Source organism: Electrona antarctica, assembly GCF_951216825.1.
Source record: "Electrona antarctica genome assembly, chromosome: 17".
Classification (NCBI taxonomy): domain Eukaryota; kingdom Metazoa; phylum Chordata; class Actinopteri; order Myctophiformes; family Myctophidae; genus Electrona; species Electrona antarctica.
In genome coordinates, this window is record NC_136798.1 from 8,038,328 (window position 1) to 8,061,023 (window position 22,696).

Here is a 22,696-nt window from a genome sequence, read left to right on the forward strand (position 1 = left end):
CCCAGAAGATGAAGATCTTTTTCAGCCTCCTGCTACTGCTGGGCCTCTCCCAGGCCCATCCCATTCTGGAAGAAAGAAGTGAATCTGGAGTCCAGGCAGACATCAGCACCATCATTCTGACTTCCAACAACGGCTCCAGGCAGTTCCTTGTGGAGGGAGACATGGTCGCTCCCAGAACCAGAAACGCCATGTACTGTTTCTATTACAACTGCCTGTGGGAGAAAGACTTTGATGGCTCGGTGACGATCCCCTACACGGTGAGCAGCGACTTCAACAAATGGGACAGGAAGAAGCTTGAAAGAGCCATGCAGACCTTCACCGACAGCACCTGTGTCCGCTTTGAGCCACGTCAGTACGAGCAAGACTACATCAGCTTTGAGAACAGTGATGGATGCTGGTCTAGTCTAGGCAGAGTAGGAGGCAAGCAAGTGATCTCTATCAACCGTATGGGCTGCCTGCACCACGGCGTCATCCAGCACGAGATCAACCATGCCCTGGGCTTCCAGCACGAGCAGACCAGGAGCGACCGTGACGACTACGTCCTCATCAACTGGGACAACATCCACAACGACATGAAATACAACTTCTACAAGCATTACACCAACAACCTGGACACCCCCTATGACTACTCCTCCGTCATGCACTACGGTAAAACGGCCTTCTCTATCCAGTACGGCAAAGACAGCATCACCCCCATCCCAAACGCCAACGTGCAGATCGGCCAGAGACAGGGCATGTCTGATATCGACATCCTGAGGATTAACAAGCTGTACGAATGCAAAGACTTCCTTGAGCAAAGGAAAATCGTGAAACAGGAAAACCTGGTCAAGGAAAAAGAAGAAAAGGCTGAATCAAATTCCATCTCCAGATTGTTTGATTTGTCTCTCTGATCACATTTTCTGATACTGTACACTGTGTCTGATACTGTCTGATACTGTACTTACATTGAAACAAATCAACTGCAATGTGAGCTGACCTCTCTTCTACCTCGTATAGCTTTCTCTCAACAAGTTACAATTTTAATAAAGTTTGTAATTGTGTCATATATTCGTATTCCAACTCTGAATATTGTTCATTTGATTTCAGTTAAGTTTAATTTATAAAAGCAATTATACCAATATAATAATATGTACCCATATAGATAAATTATAACAGGTTTTACATCTTTAAAATATGCAAAACTGCAGGGTATACTCTCTACTCTCTGTATTCAACCCCATCTCTAAAGCATGACATATAGTTGTAGGTACAGTATATTCCGAAAATAACAGATCTACAGATCACAATCCATCAGATCACATTTTGTACTTAAGTTAAAGTACCAATACTGCAATATAGAAGTACTTAGTTACAAGTAAAAGTCCGGAATTCAAAAATGAGTAAGGTACAAAAGTATTGACATCAAACTATACTTAAAGTAGCAAAAGTACTCATTACTCATTATGCAGAATGTCCCGTTTCAATTAAGTTTTCAAATATATAAAAAATATTTTGAAAATAGCAGATCTACAAGCTCACAATGTGTTGCATTGTGACGTATTTTGAGCTTGTATGTCAGTTTGTTTACTGTTGAGTGAAAAAGCAATGTTGCATTTTAGGCAAAAAGAGCTGGAGATACAGGCAGACTTCTACTTTTTACAACCATCAACATAGGTCTATTCAACAGTAACTAAATATCACAGCACATTTTAGATATTTCACTAAAAAGGAACTTGTAACTCATCTAAATTGACAATAGTTAAAGTACAGATTACACCTAACACCTAATAAACAAAACCTTAGGAATCAGAGCTATATATCTGTGTGTTTTGTCTGTGTTTATGGGCAGATTCACACTGAGTCTGTTTGATTCAAACTGTTCCCAAATACAATTGCCTGGTCCCCGCTGGCCATGATTCACATTGGCCTTGATTCTTCCGCACCCGAGTATGCTTCATTCAACTGTAGGCTATTCAATGCTTTCATATCATATTGCATCGATCCGTATCCGAGGACACTTCAATGGGTCCCGAGCCTACCTCGGTCCTGGGAATGGTTGGGTGACCCGCTCCGGGGAACGGTACGCAGCATTCACACTACTACAACATCTGACAAGTGGTCCCGAGTGAGCACCCGGGACCATGGTTTGAATCTGCCCTTAAATGCTCCTTTAATCTCATAGACTTTAATTGACCAAATGACACACACCTGTTGCCCCAGCACACCTGCACAGTGTTGGCCCAGTGTTGCCATGTCTGCTCATTATAAGCGACTTTGGGCAGTTTTTCTGTTTTTTCTTTTTTTTCTCTCCTGTAAAGTCACTTGAATGGTGCAACCACTCCCTTACCGAGCTATGTGTGTGGCTGGCTGGCTGCCTGGCTGGGTGTCTGGCTGGGTGGGTATGAGCACGAAAATAGCATGGTGGTTTTTCACCACCTGTGCGCAACCTAACACACACACAAACACACACGCACATATTAACTGTATATACAGTATGATGATTTCGGGTGTGCCAGTACAGTACAGTGACAGTACAGTAGAGGGACCCCCACATGGTAACTCTGTAATTTCTCTACCGTTTCTGACGTGGGGCGGCTCGCCAAAACCGGGCCGGCACCATGGCTGTGGTCTTGTGGGTCTGGAACTTCCGGGGACCCCCCGGGGACCCCCACACGGAGTTGCACCACTGACTTCACACGGGTGTGATAAGTGTAGTAGCTTATTTGGGCTTGTTTCTAAAGTGTAGTTGATTATTGCAGAAACTATGTTTTGCACCCTGTCCGTCCGTCCGTCCGTCCGTTTGTGGACAGCTAATCTCCGGCATCGTTGACCTGATCAACGTGAAACTGTGCACACACTCCCTGGATGCCAGAGCAGAACCTCTGCCTTCTAAAGCCTGATTGCCGTGAAAGGCCTAGGAAGAAATTGCACCATTTTCACATCATTAGCCTATATTATAGCCTACCTGACCTGGTTCAGTGGAGCACATTTTGTAGTTTTTCCATAGCTTCATTAAGATTGGTGAAATTTGATTGTTTGCAGCCGTGCCAATCATGCAAATCTGTTAATACAAACTCAAAGCAAATTAATGATGATAAAAATAATTAACCACAACTGATAGCTAAAGAAAATCTTGAGTCTGAAATACTCAGTTAAAGTTACCATGACACGGAGTCAAAGAGAATACAGTAGAGAGTTCAATAAATTGTCATTCTGAGATATACAGAGTAAAGCAACAGCTTACATACACAGGGATTTATGTCACTCCCCTCAATGTAAGTGAATGTTCATTGTTTGCCCTTTATTCTATTATTAAACTAGCAGGTTGTTGCTCAATTGCATGTTTCTGTCATTATATTAACAGGGTAATTGTGCTGGCCTTTTGTTTTTGCTAAATCTATATATAGAAAAACGTCATAATTCATTTATTTCATGAATGCAACAGTCATGTAAATTATTATGGATATAAAAATAATATTAAAGACAACATTTAAAGTTTCACAATTTAGAGTCAGCTGAATGTCTAAGATGTAATGCAAACCTTCCCACCTCATTAACCAACACTAGTTGTCCCTGTAATGACTGAGGAATACAGACCCTGTTGAAACAACAGGTTGGTCTGAGGAGTTCTGCCTTCACAGGTTTGTTTAGGCTTTAGTGGCCTGGACACAACCCTTAATCCTCCAGCAGACACACCTACACAGGTCAGTATAAAAGCTAAGGACTCAGAAGACTCATTCACCAAGCTCCCAGCATCCCGTCTCCACAGACTCTCCAGCGCCATCAGGGACCAAGAAAGACCCCTGAAGGACCCAGAAGATGAAGATCTTTTTCAGCCTCCTGCTACTGCTGGGCCTCTCCCAGGCCCATCCCATTCTGGAAGAAAGAAGTGAATCTGGAGTCCAGGCAGACATCAGCACCATCATTCTGACTTCCAACAACGGCTCCAGGCAGTTCCTTGTGGAGGGAGACATGGTCGCTCCCAGAACCAGAAACGCCATGTACTGTTTCTATTACAACTGCCTGTGGGAGAAAGACTTTGATGGCTCGGTGACGATCCCCTACACGGTGAGCAGCGACTTCAACAAATGGGACAGGAAGAAGCTTGAAAGAGCCATGCAGACCTTCACCGACAGCACCTGTGTCCGCTTTGAGCCACGTCAGTACGAGCAAGACTACATCAGCTTTGAGAACAGTGATGGATGCTGGTCTAGTCTAGGCAGAGTAGGAGGCAAGCAAGTGATCTCTATCAACCGTATGGGCTGCCTGCACCACGGCGTCATCCAGCACGAGATCAACCATGCCCTGGGCTTCCAGCACGAGCAGACCAGGAGCGACCGTGACGACTACGTCCTCATCAACTGGGACAACATCCACAACGACATGAAATACAACTTCTACAAGCATTACACCAACAACCTGGACACCCCCTATGACTACTCCTCCGTCATGCACTACGGTAAAACGGCCTTCTCTATCCAGTACGGCAAAGACAGCATCACCCCCATCCCAAACGCCAACGTGCAGATCGGCCAGAGACAGGGCATGTCTGATATCGACATCCTGAGGATTAACAAGCTGTACGAATGCAAAGACTTCCTTGAGCAAAGGAAAATCGTGAAACAGGAAAACCTGGTCAAGGAAAAAGAAGAAAAGGCTGAATCAAATTCCATCTCCAGATTGTTTGATTTGTCTCTCTGATCACATTTTCTGATACTGTACACTGTGTCTGATACTGTCTGATACTGTACTTACATTGAAACAAATCAACTGCAATGTGAGCTGACCTCTCTTCTACCTCGTATAGCTTTCTCTCAACAAGTTACAATTTTAATAAAGTTTGTAATTGTGTCATATATTCGTATTCCAACTCTGAATATTGTTCATTTGATTTCAGTTAAGTTTAATTTATAAAAGCAATTATACCAATATAATAATATGTACCCATATAGATAAATTATAACAGGTTTTACATATTTAAAATATGCAAAACTGCAGGGTATACTCTCTACTCTCTGTATTCAACCCCATCTCTAAAGCATGACATATAGTTGTAGGTACAGTATATTCCGAAAATAACAGATCTACAGATCACAATCCATCAGATCACATTTTGTACTTAAGTTAAAGTACCAATACTGCAATATAGAAGTACTTAGTTACAAGTAAAAGTCCGGAATTCAAAAATGAGTAAGGTACAAAAGTATTGACATCAAACTATACTTAAAGTAGCAAAAGTACTCATTACTCATTATGCAGAATGTCCCGTTTCAATTAAGTTTTCAAATATATAAAAAATATTTTGAAAATAGCAGATCTACAAGCTCACAATGTGTTGCATTGTGACGTATTTTGAGCTTGTATGTCAGTTTGTTTACTGTTGAGTGAGAAAGCAATGTTGCATTTTAGGCAAAAACAGCTGGAGATACAGGCAGACTTCTACTTTTTACAACCATCAACATAGGTCTATTCAACAGTAACTAAATATCACAGCACATTTTAGATATTTCACTAAAAAGGAACTTGTAACTCATCTAAATTGACAATAGTTAAAGTACAGATTACACCTAACACCTAATAAACAAAACCTTAGGAATCAGAGCTATATATCTGTGTGTTTTGTCTGTGTTTATGGGCAGATTCACACTGAGTCTGTTTGATTCAAACTGTTCCCAAATACAATTGCCTGGTCCCCGCTGGCCATGATTCACATTGGCCTTGATTCTTCCGCACCCGAGTATGCTTCATTCAACTGTAGGCTATTCAATGCTTTCATATCATATTGCATCGATCCGTATCCGAGGACACTTCAATGGGTCCCGAGCCTACCTCGGTCCTGGGAATGGTTGGGTGACCCGCTCCGGGGAACGGTACGCAGCATTCACACTACTACAACATCTGACAAGTGGTCCCGAGTGAGCACCCGGGACCATGGTTTGAATCTGCCCTTAAATGCTCCTTTAATCTCATAGACTTTAATTGACCAAATGACACACACCTGTTGCCCCAGCACACCTGCACAGTGTTGGCCCAGTGTTGCCATGTCTGCTCATTATAAGCGACTTTGGGCAGTTTTTCTGTTTTTTCTTTTTTTTCTCTCCTGTAAAGTCACTTGAATGGTGCAACCACTCCCTTACCGAGCTATGTGTGTGGCTGGCTGGCTGCCTGGCTGGGTGTCTGGCTGGGTGGGTATGAGCACGAAAATAGCATGGTGGTTTTTCACCACCTGTGCGCAACCTAACACACACACAAACACACACGCACATATTAACTGTATATACAGTATGATGATTTCGGGTGTGCCAGTACAGTACAGTGACAGTACAGTAGAGGGACCCCCACATGGTAACTCTGTAATTTCTCTACCGTTTCTGACGTGGGGCGGCTCGCCAAAACCGGGCCGGCACCATGGCTGTGGTCTTGTGGGTCTGGAACTTCCGGGGACCCCCCGGGGACCCCCACACGGAGTTGCACCACTGACTTCACACGGGTGTGATAAGTGTAGTAGCTTATTTGGGCTTGTTTCTAAAGTGTAGTTGATTATTGCAGAAACTATGTTTTGCACCCTGTCCGTCCGTCCGTCCGTCCGTCCGTCCGTCCGTCCGTTTGTGGACAGCTAATCTCCGGCATCGTTGACCTGATCAACGTGAAACTGTGCACACACTCCCTGGATGCCAGAGCAGAACCTCTGCCTTCTAAAGCCTGATTGCCGTGAAAGGCCTAGGAAGAAATTGCACCATTTTCACATCATTAGCCTATATTATAGCCTACCTGACCTGGTTCAGTGGAGCACATTTTGTAGTTTTTCCATAGCTTCATTAAGATTGGTGAAATTTGATTGTTTGCAGCCGTGCCAATCATGCAAATCTGTTAATACAAACTCAAAGCAAATTAATGATGATAAAAATAATTAACCACAACTGATAGCTAAAGAAAATCTTGAGTCTGAAATACTCAGTTAAAGTTACCATGACACGGAGTCAAAGAGAATACAGTAGAGAGTTCAATAAATTGTCATTCTGAGATATACAGAGTAAAGCAACAGCTTACATACACAGGGATTTATGTCACTCCCCTCAATGTAAGTGAATGTTCATTGTTTGCCCTTTATTCTATTATTAAACTAGCAGGTTGTTGCTCAATTGCATGTTTCTGTCATTATATTAACAGGGTAATTGTGCTGGCCTTTTGTTTTTGCTAAATCTATATATAGAAAAACGTCATAATTCATTTATTTCATGAATGCAACAGTCATGTAAATTATTATGGATATAAAAATAATATTAAAGACAACATTTAAAGTTTCACAATTTAGAGTCAGCTGAATGTCTAAGATGTAATGCAAACCTTCCCACCTCATTAACCAACACTAGTTGTCCCTGTAATGACTGAGGAATACAGACCCTGTTGAAACAACAGGTTGGTCTGAGGAGTTCTGCCTTCACAGGTTTGTTTAGGCTTTAGTGGCCTGGACACAACCCTTAATCCTCCAGCAGACACACCTACACAGGTCAGTATAAAAGCTAAGGACTCAGAAGACTCATTCACCAAGCTCCCAGCATCCCGTCTCCACAGACTCTCCAGCGCCATCAGGGACCAAGAAAGACCCCTGAAGGACCCAGAAGATGAAGATCTTTTTCAGCCTCCTGCTACTGCTGGGCCTCTCCCAGGCCCATCCCATTCTGGAAGAAAGAAGTGAATCTGGAGTCCAGGCAGACATCAGCACCATCATTCTGACTTCCAACAACGGCTCCAGGCAGTTCCTTGTGGAGGGAGACATGGTCGCTCCCAGAACCAGAAACGCCATGTACTGTTTCTATTACAACTGCCTGTGGGAGAAAGACTTTGATGGCTCGGTGACGATCCCCTACACGGTGAGCAGCGACTTCAACAAATGGGACAGGAAGAAGCTTGAAAGAGCCATGCAGACCTTCACCGACAGCACCTGTGTCCGCTTTGAGCCACGTCAGTACGAGCAAGACTACATCAGCTTTGAGAACAGTGATGGATGCTGGTCTAGTCTAGGCAGAGTAGGAGGCAAGCAAGTGATCTCTATCAACCGTATGGGCTGCCTGCACCACGGCGTCATCCAGCACGAGATCAACCATGCCCTGGGCTTCCAGCACGAGCAGACCAGGAGCGACCGTGACGACTACGTCCTCATCAACTGGGACAACATCCACAACGACATGAAATACAACTTCTACAAGCATTACACCAACAACCTGGACACCCCCTATGACTACTCCTCCGTCATGCACTACGGTAAAACGGCCTTCTCTATCCAGTACGGCAAAGACAGCATCACCCCCATCCCAAACGCCAACGTGCAGATCGGCCAGAGACAGGGCATGTCTGATATCGACATCCTGAGGATTAACAAGCTGTACGAATGCAAAGACTTCCTTGAGCAAAGGAAAATCGTGAAACAGGAAAACCTGGTCAAGGAAAAAGAAGAAAAGGCTGAATCAAATTCCATCTCCAGATTGTTTGATTTGTCTCTCTGATCACATTTTCTGATACTGTACACTGTGTCTGATACTGTCTGATACTGTACTTACATTGAAACAAATCAACTGCAATGTGAGCTGACCTCTCTTCTACCTCGTATAGCTTTCTCTCAACAAGTTACAATTTTAATAAAGTTTGTAATTGTGTCATATATTCGTATTCCAACTCTGAATATTGTTCATTTGATTTCAGTTAAGTTTAATTTATAAAAGCAATTATACCAATATAATAATATGTACCCATATAGATAAATTATAACAGGTTTTACATATTTAAAATATGCAAAACTGCAGGGTATACTCTCTACTCTCTGTATTCAACCCCATCTCTAAAGCATGACATATAGTTGTAGGTACAGTATATTCCGAAAATAACAGATCTACAGATCACAATCCATCAGATCACAATTTGTACTTAAGTTAAAGTACCAATACTGCAATATAGAAGTACTTAGTTACAAGTAAAAGTCCGGAATTCAAAAATGAGTAAGGTACAAAAGTATTGACATCAAACTATACTTAAAGTAGCAAAAGTACTCATTACTCATTATGCAGAATGTCCCGTTTCAATTAAGTTTTCAAATATATAAAAAATATTTTGAAAATAGCAGATCTACAAGCTCACAATGTGTTGCATTGTGACGTATTTTGAGCTTGTATGTCAGTTTGTTTACTGTTGAGTGAGAAAGCAATGTTGCATTTTAGGCAAAAAGAGCTGGAGATACAGGCAGACTTCTACTTTTTACAACCATCAACATAGGTCTATTCAACAGTAACTAAATATCACAGCACATTTTAGATATTTCACTAAAAAGTAACTTGTAACTCATCTAAATTGACAATAGTTAAAGTACAGATTACACCTAACACCTAATAAACAAAACCTTAGGAATCAGAGCTATATATCTGTGTGTTTTGTCTGTGTTTATGGGCAGATTCACACTGAGTCTGTTTGATTCAAACTGTTCCCAAATACAATTGCCTGGTCCCCGCTGGCCATGATTCACATTGGCCTTGATTCTTCCGCACCCGAGTATGCTTCATTCAACTGTAGGCTATTCAATGCTTTCATATCATATTGCATCGATCCGTATCCGAGGACACTTCAATGGGTCCCGAGCCTACCTCGGTCCTGGGAATGGTTGGGTGACCCGCTCCGGGGAACGGTACGCAGCATTCACACTACTACAACATCTGACAAGTGGTCCCGAGTGAGCACCCGGGACCATGGTTTGAATCTGCCCTTAAATGCTCCTTTAATCTCATAGACTTTAATTGACCAAATGACACACACCTGTTGCCCCAGCACACCTGCACAGTGTTGGCCCAGTGTTGCCATGTCTGCTCATTATAAGCGACTTTGGGCAGTTTTTCTGTTTTTTCTTTTTTTTCTCTCCTGTAAAGTCACTTGAATGGTGCAACCACTCCCTTACCGAGCTATGTGTGTGGCTGGCTGGCTGCCTGGCTGGGTGTCTGGCTGGGTGGGTATGAGCACGAAAATAGCATGGTGGTTTTTCACCACCTGTGCGCAACCTAACACACACACAAACACACACGCACATATTAACTGTATATACAGTATGATGATTTCGGGTGTGCCAGTACAGTACAGTGACAGTACAGTAGAGGGACCCCCACATGGTAACTCTGTAATTTCTCTACCGTTTCTGACGTGGGGCGGCTCGCCAAAACCGGGCCGGCACCATGGCTGTGGTCTTGTGGGTCTGGAACTTCCGGGGACCCCCCGGGGACCCCCACACGGAGTTGCACCACTGACTTCACACGGGTGTGATAAGTGTAGTAGCTTATTTGGGCTTGTTTCTAAAGTGTAGTTGATTATTGCAGAAACTATGTTTTGCACCCTGTCCGTCCGTCCGTCCGTCCGTCCGTCCGTCCGTCCGTCCGTTTGTGGACAGCTAATCTCCGGCATCGTTGACCTGATCAACGTGAAACTGTGCACACACTCCCTGGATGCCAGAGCAGAACCTCTGCCTTCTAAAGCCTGATTGCCGTGAAAGGCCTAGGAAGAAATTGCACCATTTTCACATCATTAGCCTATATTATAGCCTACCTGACCCGGTTCAGTGGAGCACATTTTGTAGTTTTTCCATAGCTTCATTAAGATTGGTGAAATTTGATTGTTTGCAGCCGTGCCAATCATGCAAATCTGTTAATACAAACTCAAAGCAAATTAATGATGATAAAAATAATTAACCACAACTGATAGCTAAAGAAAATCTTGAGTCTGAAATACTCAGTTAAAGTTACCATGACACGGAGTCAAAGAGAATACAGTAGAGAGTTCAATAAATTGTCATTCTGAGATATACAGAGTAAAGCAACAGCTTACATACACAGGGATTTATGTCACTCCCCTCAATGTAAGTGAATGTTCATTGTTTGCCCTTTATTCTATTATTAAACTAGCAGGTTGTTGCTCAATTGCATGTTTCTGTCATTATATTAACAGGGTAATTGTGCTGGCCTTTTGTTTTTGCTAAATCTATATATAGAAAAACGTCATAATTCATTTATTTCATGAATGCAACAGTCATGTAAATTATTATGGATATAAAAATAATATTAAAGACAACATTTAAAGTTTCACAATTTAGAGTCAGCTGAATGTCTAAGATGTAATGCAAACCTTCCCACCTCATTAACCAACACTAGTTGTCCCTGTAATGACTGAGGAATACAGACCCTGTTGAAACAACAGGTTGGTCTGAGGAGTTCTGCCTTCACAGGTTTGTTTAGGCTTTAGTGGCCTGGACACAACCCTTAATCCTCCAGCAGACACACCTACACAGGTCAGTATAAAAGCTAAGGACTCAGAAGACTCATTCACCAAGCTCCCAGCATCCCGTCTCCACAGACTCTCCAGCGCCATCAGGGACCAAGAAAGACCCCTGAAGGACCCAGAAGATGAAGATCTTTTTCAGCCTCCTGCTACTGCTGGGCCTCTCCCAGGCCCATCCCATTCTGGAAGAAAGAAGTGAATCTGGAGTCCAGGCAGACATCAGCACCATCATTCTGACTTCCAACAACGGCTCCAGGCAGTTCCTTGTGGAGGGAGACATGGTCGCTCCCAGAACCAGAAACGCCATGTACTGTTTCTATTACAACTGCCTGTGGGAGAAAGACTTTGATGGCTCGGTGACGATCCCCTACACGGTGAGCAGCGACTTCAACAAATGGGACAGGAAGAAACTTGAAAGAGCCATGCAGACCTTCACCGACAGCACCTGTGTCCGCTTTGAGCCACGTCAGTACGAGCAAGACTACATCAGCTTTGAGAACAGTGATGGATGCTGGTCTAGTCTAGGCAGAGTAGGAGGCAAGCAAGTGATCTCTATCAACCGTATGGGCTGCCTGCACCACGGCGTCATCCAGCACGAGATCAACCATGCCCTGGGCTTCCAGCACGAGCAGACCAGGAGCGACCGTGACGACTACGTCCTCATCAACTGGGACAACATCCACAACGACATGAAATACAACTTCTACAAGCATTACACCAACAACCTGGACACCCCCTATGACTACTCCTCCGTCATGCACTACGGTAAAACGGCCTTCTCTATCCAGTACGGCAAAGACAGCATCACCCCCATCCCAAACGCCAACGTGCAGATCGGCCAGAGACAGGGCATGTCTGATATCGACATCCTGAGGATTAACAAGCTGTACGAATGCAAAGACTTCCTTGAGCAAAGGAAAATCGTGAAACAGGAAAACCTGGTCAAGGAAAAAGAAGAAAAGGCTGAATCAAATTCCATCTCCAGATTGTTTGATTTGTCTCTCTGATCACATTTTCTGATACTGTACACTGTGTCTGATACTGTCTGATACTGTACTTACATTGAAACAAATCAACTGCAATGTGAGCTGACCTCTCTTCTACCTCGTATAGCTTTCTCTCAACAAGTTACAATTTTAATAAAGTTTGTAATTGTGTCATATATTCGTATTCCAACTCTGAATATTGTTCATTTGATTTCAGTTAAGTTTAATTTATAAAAGCAATTATACCAATATAATAATATGTACCCATATAGATAAATTATAACAGGTTTTACATATTTAAAATATGCAAAACTGCAGGGTATACTCTCTACTCTCTGTATTCAACCCCATCTCTAAAGCATGACATATAGTTGTAGGTACAGTATATTCCGAAAATAACAGATCTACAGATCACAATCCATCAGATCACATTTTGTACTTAAGTTAAAGTACCAATACTGCAATATAGAAGTACTTAGTTACAAGTAAAAGTCCGGAATTCAAAAATGAGTAAGGTACAAAAGTATTGACATCAAACTATACTTAAAGTAGCAAAAGTACTCATTACTCATTATGCAGAATGTCCCGTTTCAATTAAGTTTTCAAATATATAAAAAATATTTTGAAAATAGCAGATCTACAAGCTCACAATGTGTTGCATTGTGACGTATTTTGAGCTTGTATGTCAGTTTGTTTACTGTTGAGTGAGAAAGCAATGTTGCATTTTAGGCAAAAAGAGCTGGAGATACAGGCAGACTTCTACTTTTTACAACCATCAACATAGGTCTATTCAACAGTAACTAAATATCACAGCACATTTTAGATATTTCACTAAAAAGGAACTTGTAACTCATCTAAATTGACAATAGTTAAAGTACAGATTACACCTAACACCTAATAAACAAAACCTTAGGAATCAGAGCTATATATCTGTGTGTTTTGTCTGTGTTTATGGGCAGATTCACACTGAGTCTGTTTGATTCAAACTGTTCCCAAATACAATTGCCTGGTCCCCGCTGGCCATGATTCACATTGGCCTTGATTCTTCCGCACCCGAGTATGCTTCATTCAACTGTAGGCTATTCAATGCTTTCATATCATATTGCATCGATCCGTATCCGAGGACACTTCAATGGGTCCCGAGCCTACCTCGGTCCTGGGAATGGTTGGGTGACCCGCTCCGGGGAACGGTACGCAGCATTCACACTACTACAACATCTGACAAGTGGTCCCGAGTGAGCACCCGGGACCATGGTTTGAATCTGCCCTTAAATGCTCCTTTAATCTCATAGACTTTAATTGACCAAATGACACACACCTGTTGCCCCAGCACACCTGCACAGTGTTGGCCCAGTGTTGCCATGTCTGCTCATTATAAGCGACTTTGGGCAGTTTTTCTGTTTTTTCTTTTTTTTCTCTCCTGTAAAGTCACTTGAATGGTGCAACCACTCCCTTACCGAGCTATGTGTGTGGCTGGCTGGCTGCCTGGCTGGGTGTCTGGCTGGGTGGGTATGAGCACGAAAATAGCATGGTGGTTTTTCACCACCTGTGCGCAACCTAACACACACACAAACACACACGCACATATTAACTGTATATACAGTATGATGATTTCGGGTGTGCCAGTACAGTACAGTGACAGTACAGTAGAGGGACCCCCACATGGTAACTCTGTAATTTCTCTACCGTTTCTGACGTGGGGCGGCTCGCCAAAACCGGGCCGGCACCATGGCTGTGGTCTTGTGGGTCTGGAACTTCCGGGGACCCCCCGGGGACCCCCACACGGAGTTGCACCACTGACTTCACACGGGTGTGATAAGTGTAGTAGCTTATTTGGGCTTGTTTCTAAAGTGTAGTTGATTATTGCAGAAACTATGTTTTGCACCCTGTCCGTCCGTCAGTCCGTCCGTCCGTCCGTTTGTGGACAGCTAATCTCCGGCATCGTTGACCTGATCAACGTGAAACTGTGCACACACTCCCTGGATGCCAGAGCAGAACCTCTGCCTTCTAAAGCCTGATTGCCGTGAAAGGCCTAGGAAGAAATTGCACCATTTTCACATCATTAGCCTATATTATAGCCTACCTGACCTGGTTCAGTGGAGCACATTTTGTAGTTTTTCCATAGCTTCATTAAGATTGGTGAAATTTGATTGTTTGCAGCCGTGCCAATCATGCAAATCTGTTAATACAAACTCAAAGCAAATTAATGATGATAAAAATAATTAACCACAACTGATAGCTAAAGAAAATCTTGAGTCTGAAATACTCAGTTAAAGTTACCATGACACGGAGTCAAAGAGAATACAGTAGAGAGTTCAATAAATTGTCATTCTGAGATATACAGAGTAAAGCAACAGCTTACATACACAGGGATTTATGTCACTCCCCTCAATGTAAGTGAATGTTCATTGTTTGCCCTTTATTCTATTATTAAACTAGCAGGTTGTTGCTCAATTGCATGTTTCTGTCATTATATTAACAGGGTAATTGTGCTGGCCTTTTGTTTTTGCTAAATCTATATATAGAAAAACGTCATAATTCATTTATTTCATGAATGCAACAGTCATGTAAATTATTATGGATATAAAAATAATATTAAAGACAACATTTAAAGTTTCACAATTTAGAGTCAGCTGAATGTCTAAGATGTAATGCAAACCTTCCCACCTCATTAACCAACACTAGTTGTCCCTGTAATGACTGAGGAATACAGACCCTGTTGAAACAACAGGTTGGTCTGAGGAGTTCTGCCTTCACAGGTTTGTTTAGGCTTTAGTGGCCTGGACACAACCCTTAATCCTCCAGCAGACACACCTACACAGGTCAGTATAAAAGCTAAGGACTCAGAAGACTCATTCACCAAGCTCCCAGCATCCCGTCTCCACAGACTCTCCAGCGCCATCAGGGACCAAGAAAGACCCCTGAAGGACCCAGAAGATGAAGATCTTTTTCAGCCTCCTGCTACTGCTGGGCCTCTCCCAGGCCCATCCCATTCTGGAAGAAAGAAGTGAATCTGGAGTCCAGGCAGACATCAGCACCATCATTCTGACTTCCAACAACGGCTCCAGGCAGTTCCTTGTGGAGGGAGACATGGTCGCTCCCAGAACCAGAAACGCCATGTACTGTTTCTATTACAACTGCCTGTGGGAGAAAGACTTTGATGGCTCGGTGACGATCCCCTACACGGTGAGCAGCGACTTCAACAAATGGGACAGGAAGAAGCTTGAAAGAGCCATGCAGACCTTCACCGACAGCACCTGTGTCCGCTTTGAGCCACGTCAGTACGAGCAAGACTACATCAGCTTTGAGAACAGTGATGGATGCTGGTCTAGTCTAGGCAGAGTAGGAGGCAAGCAAGTGATCTCTATCAACCGTATGGGCTGCCTGCACCACGGCGTCATCCAGCACGAGATCAACCATGCCCTGGGCTTCCAGCACGAGCAGACCAGGAGCGACCGTGACGACTACGTCCTCATCAACTGGGACAACATCCACAACGACATGAAATACAACTTCTACAAGCATTACACCAACAACCTGGACACCCCCTATGACTACTCCTCCGTCATGCACTACGGTAAAACGGCCTTCTCTATCCAGTACGGCAAAGACAGCATCACCCCCATCCCAAACGCCAACGTGCAGATCGGCCAGAGACAGGGCATGTCTGATATCGACATCCTGAGGATTAACAAGCTGTACGAATGCAAAGACTTCCTTGAGCAAAGGAAAATCGTGAAACAGGAAAACCTGGTCAAGGAAAAAGAAGAAAAGGCTGAATCAAATTCCATCTCCAGATTGTTTGATTTGTCTCTCTGATCACATTTTCTGATACTGTACACTGTGTCTGATACTGTCTGATACTGTACTTACATTGAAACAAATCAACTGCAATGTGAGCTGACCTCTCTTCTACCTCGTATAGCTTTCTCTCAACAAGTTACAATTTTAATAAAGTTTGTAATTGTGTCATATATTCGTATTCCAACTCTGAATATTGTTCATTTGATTTCAGTTAAGTTTAATTTATAAAAGCAATTATACCAATATAATAATATGTACCCATATAGATAAATTATAACAGGTTTTACATATTTAAAATATGCAAAACTGCAGGGTATACTCTCTACTCTCTGTATTCAACCCCATCTCTAAAGCATGACATATAGTTGTAGGTACAGTATATTCCGAAAATAACAGATCTACAGATCACAATCCATCAGATCACATTTTGTACTTAAGTTAAAGTACCAATACTGCAATATAGAAGTACTTAGTTACAAGTAAAAGTCCGGAATTCAAAAATGAGTAAGGTACAACAGTATTGACATCAAACTATACTTAAAGTAGCAAAAGTACTCATTACTCATTATGCAGAATGTCCCGTTTCAATTAAGTTTTCAAATATATAAAAAATATTTTGAAAATAGCAGATCTACAAGCTCACAATGTGTTGCATTGTGACGTATTTTGAGCTTGTATGTCAGTTTGTTTACTGTTGAGTGAGAAAGCAATGTTGCATTTTAGGCAAAAAGAGCTGGAGATACAGGCAGACTTCTACTTTTTACAACCATCAACATAGGTCTATTCAACAGTAACTAAATATCACAGCACATTTTAGATATTTCACTAAAAAGGAACTTGTAACTCATCTAAATTGACAATAGTTAAAGTACAGATTACACCTAACACCTAATAAACAAAACCTTAGGAATCAGAGCTATATATCTGTGTGTTTTGTCTGTGTTTATGGGCAGATTCACACTGAGTCTGTTTGATTCAAACTGTTCCCAAATACAATTGCCTGGTCCCCGCTGGCCATGATTCACATTGGCCTTGATTCTTCCGCACCCGAGTATGCTTCATTCAACTGTAGGCTATTCAATGCTTTCATATCATATTGCATCGATCCGTATCCGAGGACACTTCAATGGGTCCCGAGCCTACCTCGGTCCTGGGAATGGTTGGGTGACCCGCTCCGGGGAACGGTACGCAGCATTCACACTACTACAACATCTGACAAGTGGTCCCGAGTGAGCACCCGGGACCATGGTTTGAATCTGCCCTTAAATGCTCCTTTAATCTCATAGACTTTAATTGACCAAATGACACACACCTGTTGCCCCAGCACACCTGCACAGTGTTGGCCCAGTGTTGCCATGTCTGCTCATTATAAGCGACTTTGGGCAGTTTTTCTGTTTTTTCTTTTTTTTCTCTCCTGTAAAGTCACTTGAATGGTGCAACCACTCCCTTACCGAGCTATGTGTGTGGCTGGCTGGCTGCCTGGCTGGGTGTCTGGCTGGGTGGGTATGAGCACGAAAATAGCATGGTGGTTTTTCACCACCTGTGCGCAACCTAACACACACACAAACACACACGCACATATTAACTGTATATACAGTATGATGATTTCGGGTGTGCCAGTACAGTACAGTGACAGTACAGTAGAGGGACCCCCACATGGTAACTCTGTAATTTCTCTACCGTGTCTGACGTGGGGCGGCTCGCCAAAACCGTGCCGGCACCATGGCTGTGGTCTTGTGGGTCTGGAACTTCCGGGGACCCCCCGGGGACCCCCACACGGAGTTGCACCACTGACTTCACACGGGTGTGATAAGTGTAGTAGCTTATTTGGGCTTGTTTCTAAAGTGTAGTTGATTATTGCAGAAACTATGTTTTGCACCCTGTCCGTCCGTCTGTCCGTCCGTCCGTCCGTCCGTTTGTGGACAGCTAATCTCCGGCATCGTTGACCTGATCAACGTGAAACTGTGCACACACTCCCTGGATGCCAGAGCAGAACCTCTGCCTTCTAAAGCCTGATTGCCGTGAAAGGCCTAGGAAGAAATTGCACCATTTTCACATCATTAGCCTATATTATAGCCTACCTGACCTGGTTCAGTGGAGCACATTTTGTAGTTTTTCCATAGCTTCATTAAGATTGGTGAAATTTGATTGTTTGCAGCCGTGCCAATCATGCAAATCTGTTAATACAAACTCAAAGCAAATTAATGATGATAAAAATAATTAACCACAACTGATAGCTAAAGAAAATCTTGAGTCTGAAATACTCAGTTAAAGTTACCATGACACGGAGTCAAAGAGAATACAGTAGAGAGTTCAATAAATTGTCATTCTGAGATATACAGAGTAAAGCAACAGCTTACATACACAGGGATTTATGTCACTCCCCTCAATGTAAGTGAATGTTCATTGTTTGCCCTTTATTCTATTATTAAACTAGCAGGTTGTTGCTCAATTGCATGTTTCTGTCATTATATTAACAGGGTAATTATGCTGGCCTTTTGTTTTTGCTAAATCTATATATAGAAAAACGTCATAATTCATTTATTTCATGAATGCAACAGTCATGTAAATTATTATGGATATAAAAATAATATTAAAGACAACATTTAAAGTTTCACAATTTAGAGTCAGCTGAATGTCTAAGATGTAATGCAAACCTTCCCACCTCATTAACCAACACTAGTTGTCCCTGTAATGACTGAGGAATACAGACCCTGTTGAAACAACAGGTTGGTCTGAGGAGTTCTGCCTTCACAGGTTTGTTTAGGCTTTAGTGGCCTGGACACAACCCTTAATCCTCCAGCAGACACACCTACACAGGTCAGTATAAAAGCTAAGGACTCAGAAGACTCATTCACCAAGCTCCCAGCATCCCGTCTCCACAGACTCTCCAGCGCCATCAGGGACCAAGAAAGACCCCTGAAGGACCCAGAAGATGAAGATCTTTTTCAGCCTCCTGCTACTGCTGGGCCTCTCCCAGGCCCATCCCATTCTGGAAGAAAGAAGTGAATCTGGAGTCCAGGCAGACATCAGCACCATCATTCTGACTTCCAACAACGGCTCCAGGCAGTTCCTTGTGGAGGGAGACATGGTCGCTCCCAGAACCAGAAACGCCATGTACTGTTTCTATTACAACTGCCTGTGGGAGAAAGACTTTGATGGCTCGGTGACGATCCCCTACACGGTGAGCAGCGACTTCAACAAATGGGACAGGAAGAAGCTTGAAAGAGCCATGCAGACCTTCACCGACAGCACCTGTGTCCGCTTTGAGCCACGTCAGTACGAGCAAGACTACATCAGCTTTGAGAACAGTGATGGATGCTGGTCTAGTCTAGGCAGAGTAGGAGGCAAGCAAGTGATCTCTATCAACCGTAGGGGCTGCCTGCACCACGGCGTCATCCAGCACGAGATCAACCATGCCCTGGGCTTCCAGCACGAGCAGACCAGGAGCGACCGTGACGACTACGTCCTCATCAACTGGGACAACATCCACAACGACATGCAATACAACTTCTACAAGCAGAACACCAACAACCTGGACACCCCCTATGACTACTCCTCCGTCATGCACTACGGTAAAACGGCCTTCTCTATCCAGTACGGCAAAGACAGCATCACCCCCATCCCAAACGCCAACGTGCAGATCGGCCAGAGACAGGGCATGTCTGATATCGACATCCTGAGGATTAACAAGCTGTACGAATGCAAAGACTTCCTTGAGCAAAGGAAAATCGTGAAACAGGAAAACCTGGTCAAGGAAAAAGAAGAAAAGGCTGAATCAAATTCCATCTCCAGATTGTTTGATTTGTCTCTCTGATCACATTTTCTGATACTGTACACTGTGTCTGATACTGTCTGATACTGTACTTACATTGAAACAAATCAACTGCAATGTGAGCTGACCTCTCTTCTACCTCGTATAGCTTTCTCTCAACAAGTTACAATTTTAATAAAGTTTGTAATTGTGTCATATATTCGTATTCCAACTCTGAATATTGTTCATTTGATTTCAGTTAAGTTTAATTTATAAAAGCAATTATACCAATATAATAATATGTACCCATATAGATAAATTATAACAGGTTTTACATATTTAAAATATGCAAAACTGCAGGGTATACTCTCTACTCTCTGTATTCAACCCCATCTCTAAAGCATGACATATAGTTGTAGGTACAGTATATTCCGAAAATAACAGATCTACAGATCACAATCCATCAGATCACATTTTGTACTTAAGTTAAAGTACCAATACTGCAATATAGAAGTACTTAGTTACAAGTAAAAGTCCGGAATTCAAAAATGAGTAAGGTACAAAAGTATTGACATCAAACTATACTTAAAGTAGCAAAAGTACTCATTACTCATTATGCAGAATGTCCCGTTTCAATTAAGTTTTCAAATATATAAAAAATATTTTGAAAATAGCAGATCTACAAGCTCACAATGTGTTGCATTGTGACGTATTTTGATTCAACAGTAACTAAATATCACAGCACATTTTAGATATTTCACTAAAAAGGAACTTGTAACTCATCTAAATTGACAATAGTTAAAGTACAGATTACACCTAACACCTAATAAACAATACCTTAGGAATCAGAGCTATATATCTGTGTGTTTTGTCTGTGTTTATGGGCAGATTCACACTGAGTCTGTTTGATTCAAACTGTTCCCAAATACAATTGCCTGGTCCCCGCTGGCCATGATTCACATTGGCCTTGATTCTTCCGCACCCGAGTATGCTTCATTCAACTGTAGGCTATTCAATGCTTTCATATCATATTGCATCGATCCGTATCCGAGGACACTTCAATGGGTCCCGAGCCTACCTCGGTCCTGGGAATGGTTGGGTGACCCGCTCCGGGGAACGGTACGCAGCATTCACACTACTACAACATCTGACAAGTGGTCCCGAGTGAGCACCCGGGACCATGGTTTGAATCTGCCCTTAAATGCTCCTTTAATCTCATAGACTTTAATTGACCAAATGACACACACCTGTTGCCCCAGCACACCTGCACAGTGTTGGCCCAGTGTTGCCATGTCTGCTCATTATAAGCGACTTTGGGCAGTTTTTCTGTTTTTTCTTTTTTTTCTCTCCTGTAAAGTCACTTGAATGGTGCAACCACTCCCTTACCGAGCTATGTGTGTGGCTGGCTGGCTGCCTGGCTGGGTGTCTGGCTGGGTGGGTATGAGCACGAAAATAGCATGGTGGTTTTTCACCACCTGTGCGCAACCTAACACACACACAAACACACACGCACATATTAACTGTATATACAGTATGATGATTTCGGGTGTGCCAGTACAGTACAGTGACAGTACAGTAGAGGGACCCCCACATGGTAACTCTGTAATTTCTCTACCGTGTCTGACGTGGGGCGGCTCGCCAAAACCGTGCCGGCACCATGGCTGTGGTCTTGTGGGTCTGGAACTTCCGGGGACCCCCCGGGGACCCCCACACGGAGTTGCACCACTGACTTCACACGGGTGTGATAAGTGTAGTAGCTTATTTGGGCTTGTTTCTAAAGTGTAGTTGATTATTGCAGAAACTATGTTTTGCACCCTGTCCGTCCGTCTGTCCGTCCGTCCGTCCGTCCGTTTGTGGACAGCTAATCTCCGGCATCGTTGACCTGATCAACGTGAAACTGTGCACACACTCCCTGGATGCCAGAGCAGAACCTCTGCCTTCTAAAGCCTGATTGCCGTGAAAGGCCTAGGAAGAAATTGCACCATTTTCACATCATTAGCCTATATTATAGCCTACCTGACCTGGTTCAGTGGAGCACATTTTGTAGTTTTTCCATAGCTTCATTAAGATTGGTGAAATTTGATTGTTTGCAGCCGTGCCAATCATGCAAATCTGTTAATACAAACTCAAAGCAAATTAATGATGATAAAAATAATTAACCACAACTGATAGCTAAAGAAAATCTTGAGTCTGAAATACTCAGTTAAAGTTACCATGACACGGAGTCAAAGAGAATACAGTAGAGAGTTCAATAAATTGTCATTCTGAGATATACAGAGTAAAGCAACAGCTTACATACACAGGGATTTATGTCACTCCCCTCAATGTAAGTGAATGTTCATTGTTTGCCCTTTATTCTATTATTAAACTAGCAGGTTGTTGCTCAATTGCATGTTTCTGTCATTATATTAACAGGGTAATTATGCTGGCCTTTTGTTTTTGCTAAATCTATATATAGAAAAACGTCATAATTCATTTATTTCATGAATGCAACAGTCATGTAAATTATTATGGATATAAAAATAATATTAAAGACAACATTTAAAGTTTCACAATTTAGAGTCAGCTGAATGTCTAAGATGTAATGCAAACCTTCCCACCTCATTAACCAACACTAGTTGTCCCTGTAATGACTGAGGAATACAGACCCTGTTGAAACAACAGGTTGGTCTGAGGAGTTCTGCCTTCACAGGTTTGTTTAGGCTTTAGTGGCCTGGACACAACCCTTAATCCTCCAGCAGACACACCTACACAGGTCAGTATAAAAGCTAAGGACTCAGAAGACTCATTCACCAAGCTCCCAGCATCCCGTCTCCACAGACTCTCCAGCGCCATCAGGGACCAAGAAAGACCCCTGAAGGAC

The 22,696-nt window shown here is 42.8% G+C and overlaps 6 protein-coding genes across 6 annotated transcripts; all 6 read left to right on the top strand.

The window, feature by feature from the left end:
* Positions 1 to 8: 8 nt before the first annotated feature.
* Positions 9 to 3,786, top strand: LOC306940602 (hatching enzyme 1.2-like; the record flags this gene model as incomplete). Its single annotated transcript, XM_079525700.1, has 2 exons — positions 9 to 777; positions 3,749 to 3,786. 2 exons carry the CDS (start codon positions 9 to 11, stop codon positions 3,784 to 3,786), a joined length of 807 nt encoding a protein of 268 aa, XP_079381826.1.
* A 12-nt stretch (positions 3,787 to 3,798) lies between these two features.
* Positions 3,799 to 7,592, top strand: LOC306940603 (hatching enzyme 1.2-like; the record flags this gene model as incomplete). Its single annotated transcript, XM_079525701.1, has 2 exons — positions 3,799 to 4,567; positions 7,555 to 7,592. The coding sequence occupies 2 exons, from the start codon at positions 3,799 to 3,801 to the stop codon at positions 7,590 to 7,592; spliced, it is 807 nt and encodes a 268-aa protein (XP_079381827.1).
* Positions 7,593 to 7,604: 12 nt separating this feature from the next.
* LOC306940604 (hatching enzyme 1.2-like) lies at positions 7,605 to 11,402 on the top strand (the record flags this gene model as incomplete). Its single annotated transcript, XM_079525702.1, has 2 exons — positions 7,605 to 8,373; positions 11,365 to 11,402. The coding sequence occupies 2 exons, from the start codon at positions 7,605 to 7,607 to the stop codon at positions 11,400 to 11,402; spliced, it is 807 nt and encodes a 268-aa protein (XP_079381828.1).
* Positions 11,403 to 11,414: 12 nt separating this feature from the next.
* LOC306940605 (hatching enzyme 1.2-like) lies at positions 11,415 to 15,200 on the top strand (the record flags this gene model as incomplete). Its single annotated transcript, XM_079525703.1, has 2 exons — positions 11,415 to 12,183; positions 15,163 to 15,200. 2 exons carry the CDS (start codon positions 11,415 to 11,417, stop codon positions 15,198 to 15,200), a joined length of 807 nt encoding a protein of 268 aa, XP_079381829.1.
* A 12-nt stretch (positions 15,201 to 15,212) lies between these two features.
* Positions 15,213 to 19,002, top strand: LOC306940606 (hatching enzyme 1.2-like; the record flags this gene model as incomplete). Its single annotated transcript, XM_079525704.1, has 2 exons — positions 15,213 to 15,981; positions 18,965 to 19,002. The coding sequence occupies 2 exons, from the start codon at positions 15,213 to 15,215 to the stop codon at positions 19,000 to 19,002; spliced, it is 807 nt and encodes a 268-aa protein (XP_079381830.1).
* A 12-nt stretch (positions 19,003 to 19,014) lies between these two features.
* On the top strand, positions 19,015 to 22,691 carry LOC306940607 (hatching enzyme 1.2-like; the record flags this gene model as incomplete). The annotated part of the gene is made up of 2 exons (XM_079525705.1): positions 19,015 to 19,783; positions 22,654 to 22,691. 2 exons carry the CDS (start codon positions 19,015 to 19,017, stop codon positions 22,689 to 22,691), a joined length of 807 nt encoding a protein of 268 aa, XP_079381831.1.
* Positions 22,692 to 22,696: the final 5 nt, after the last annotated feature.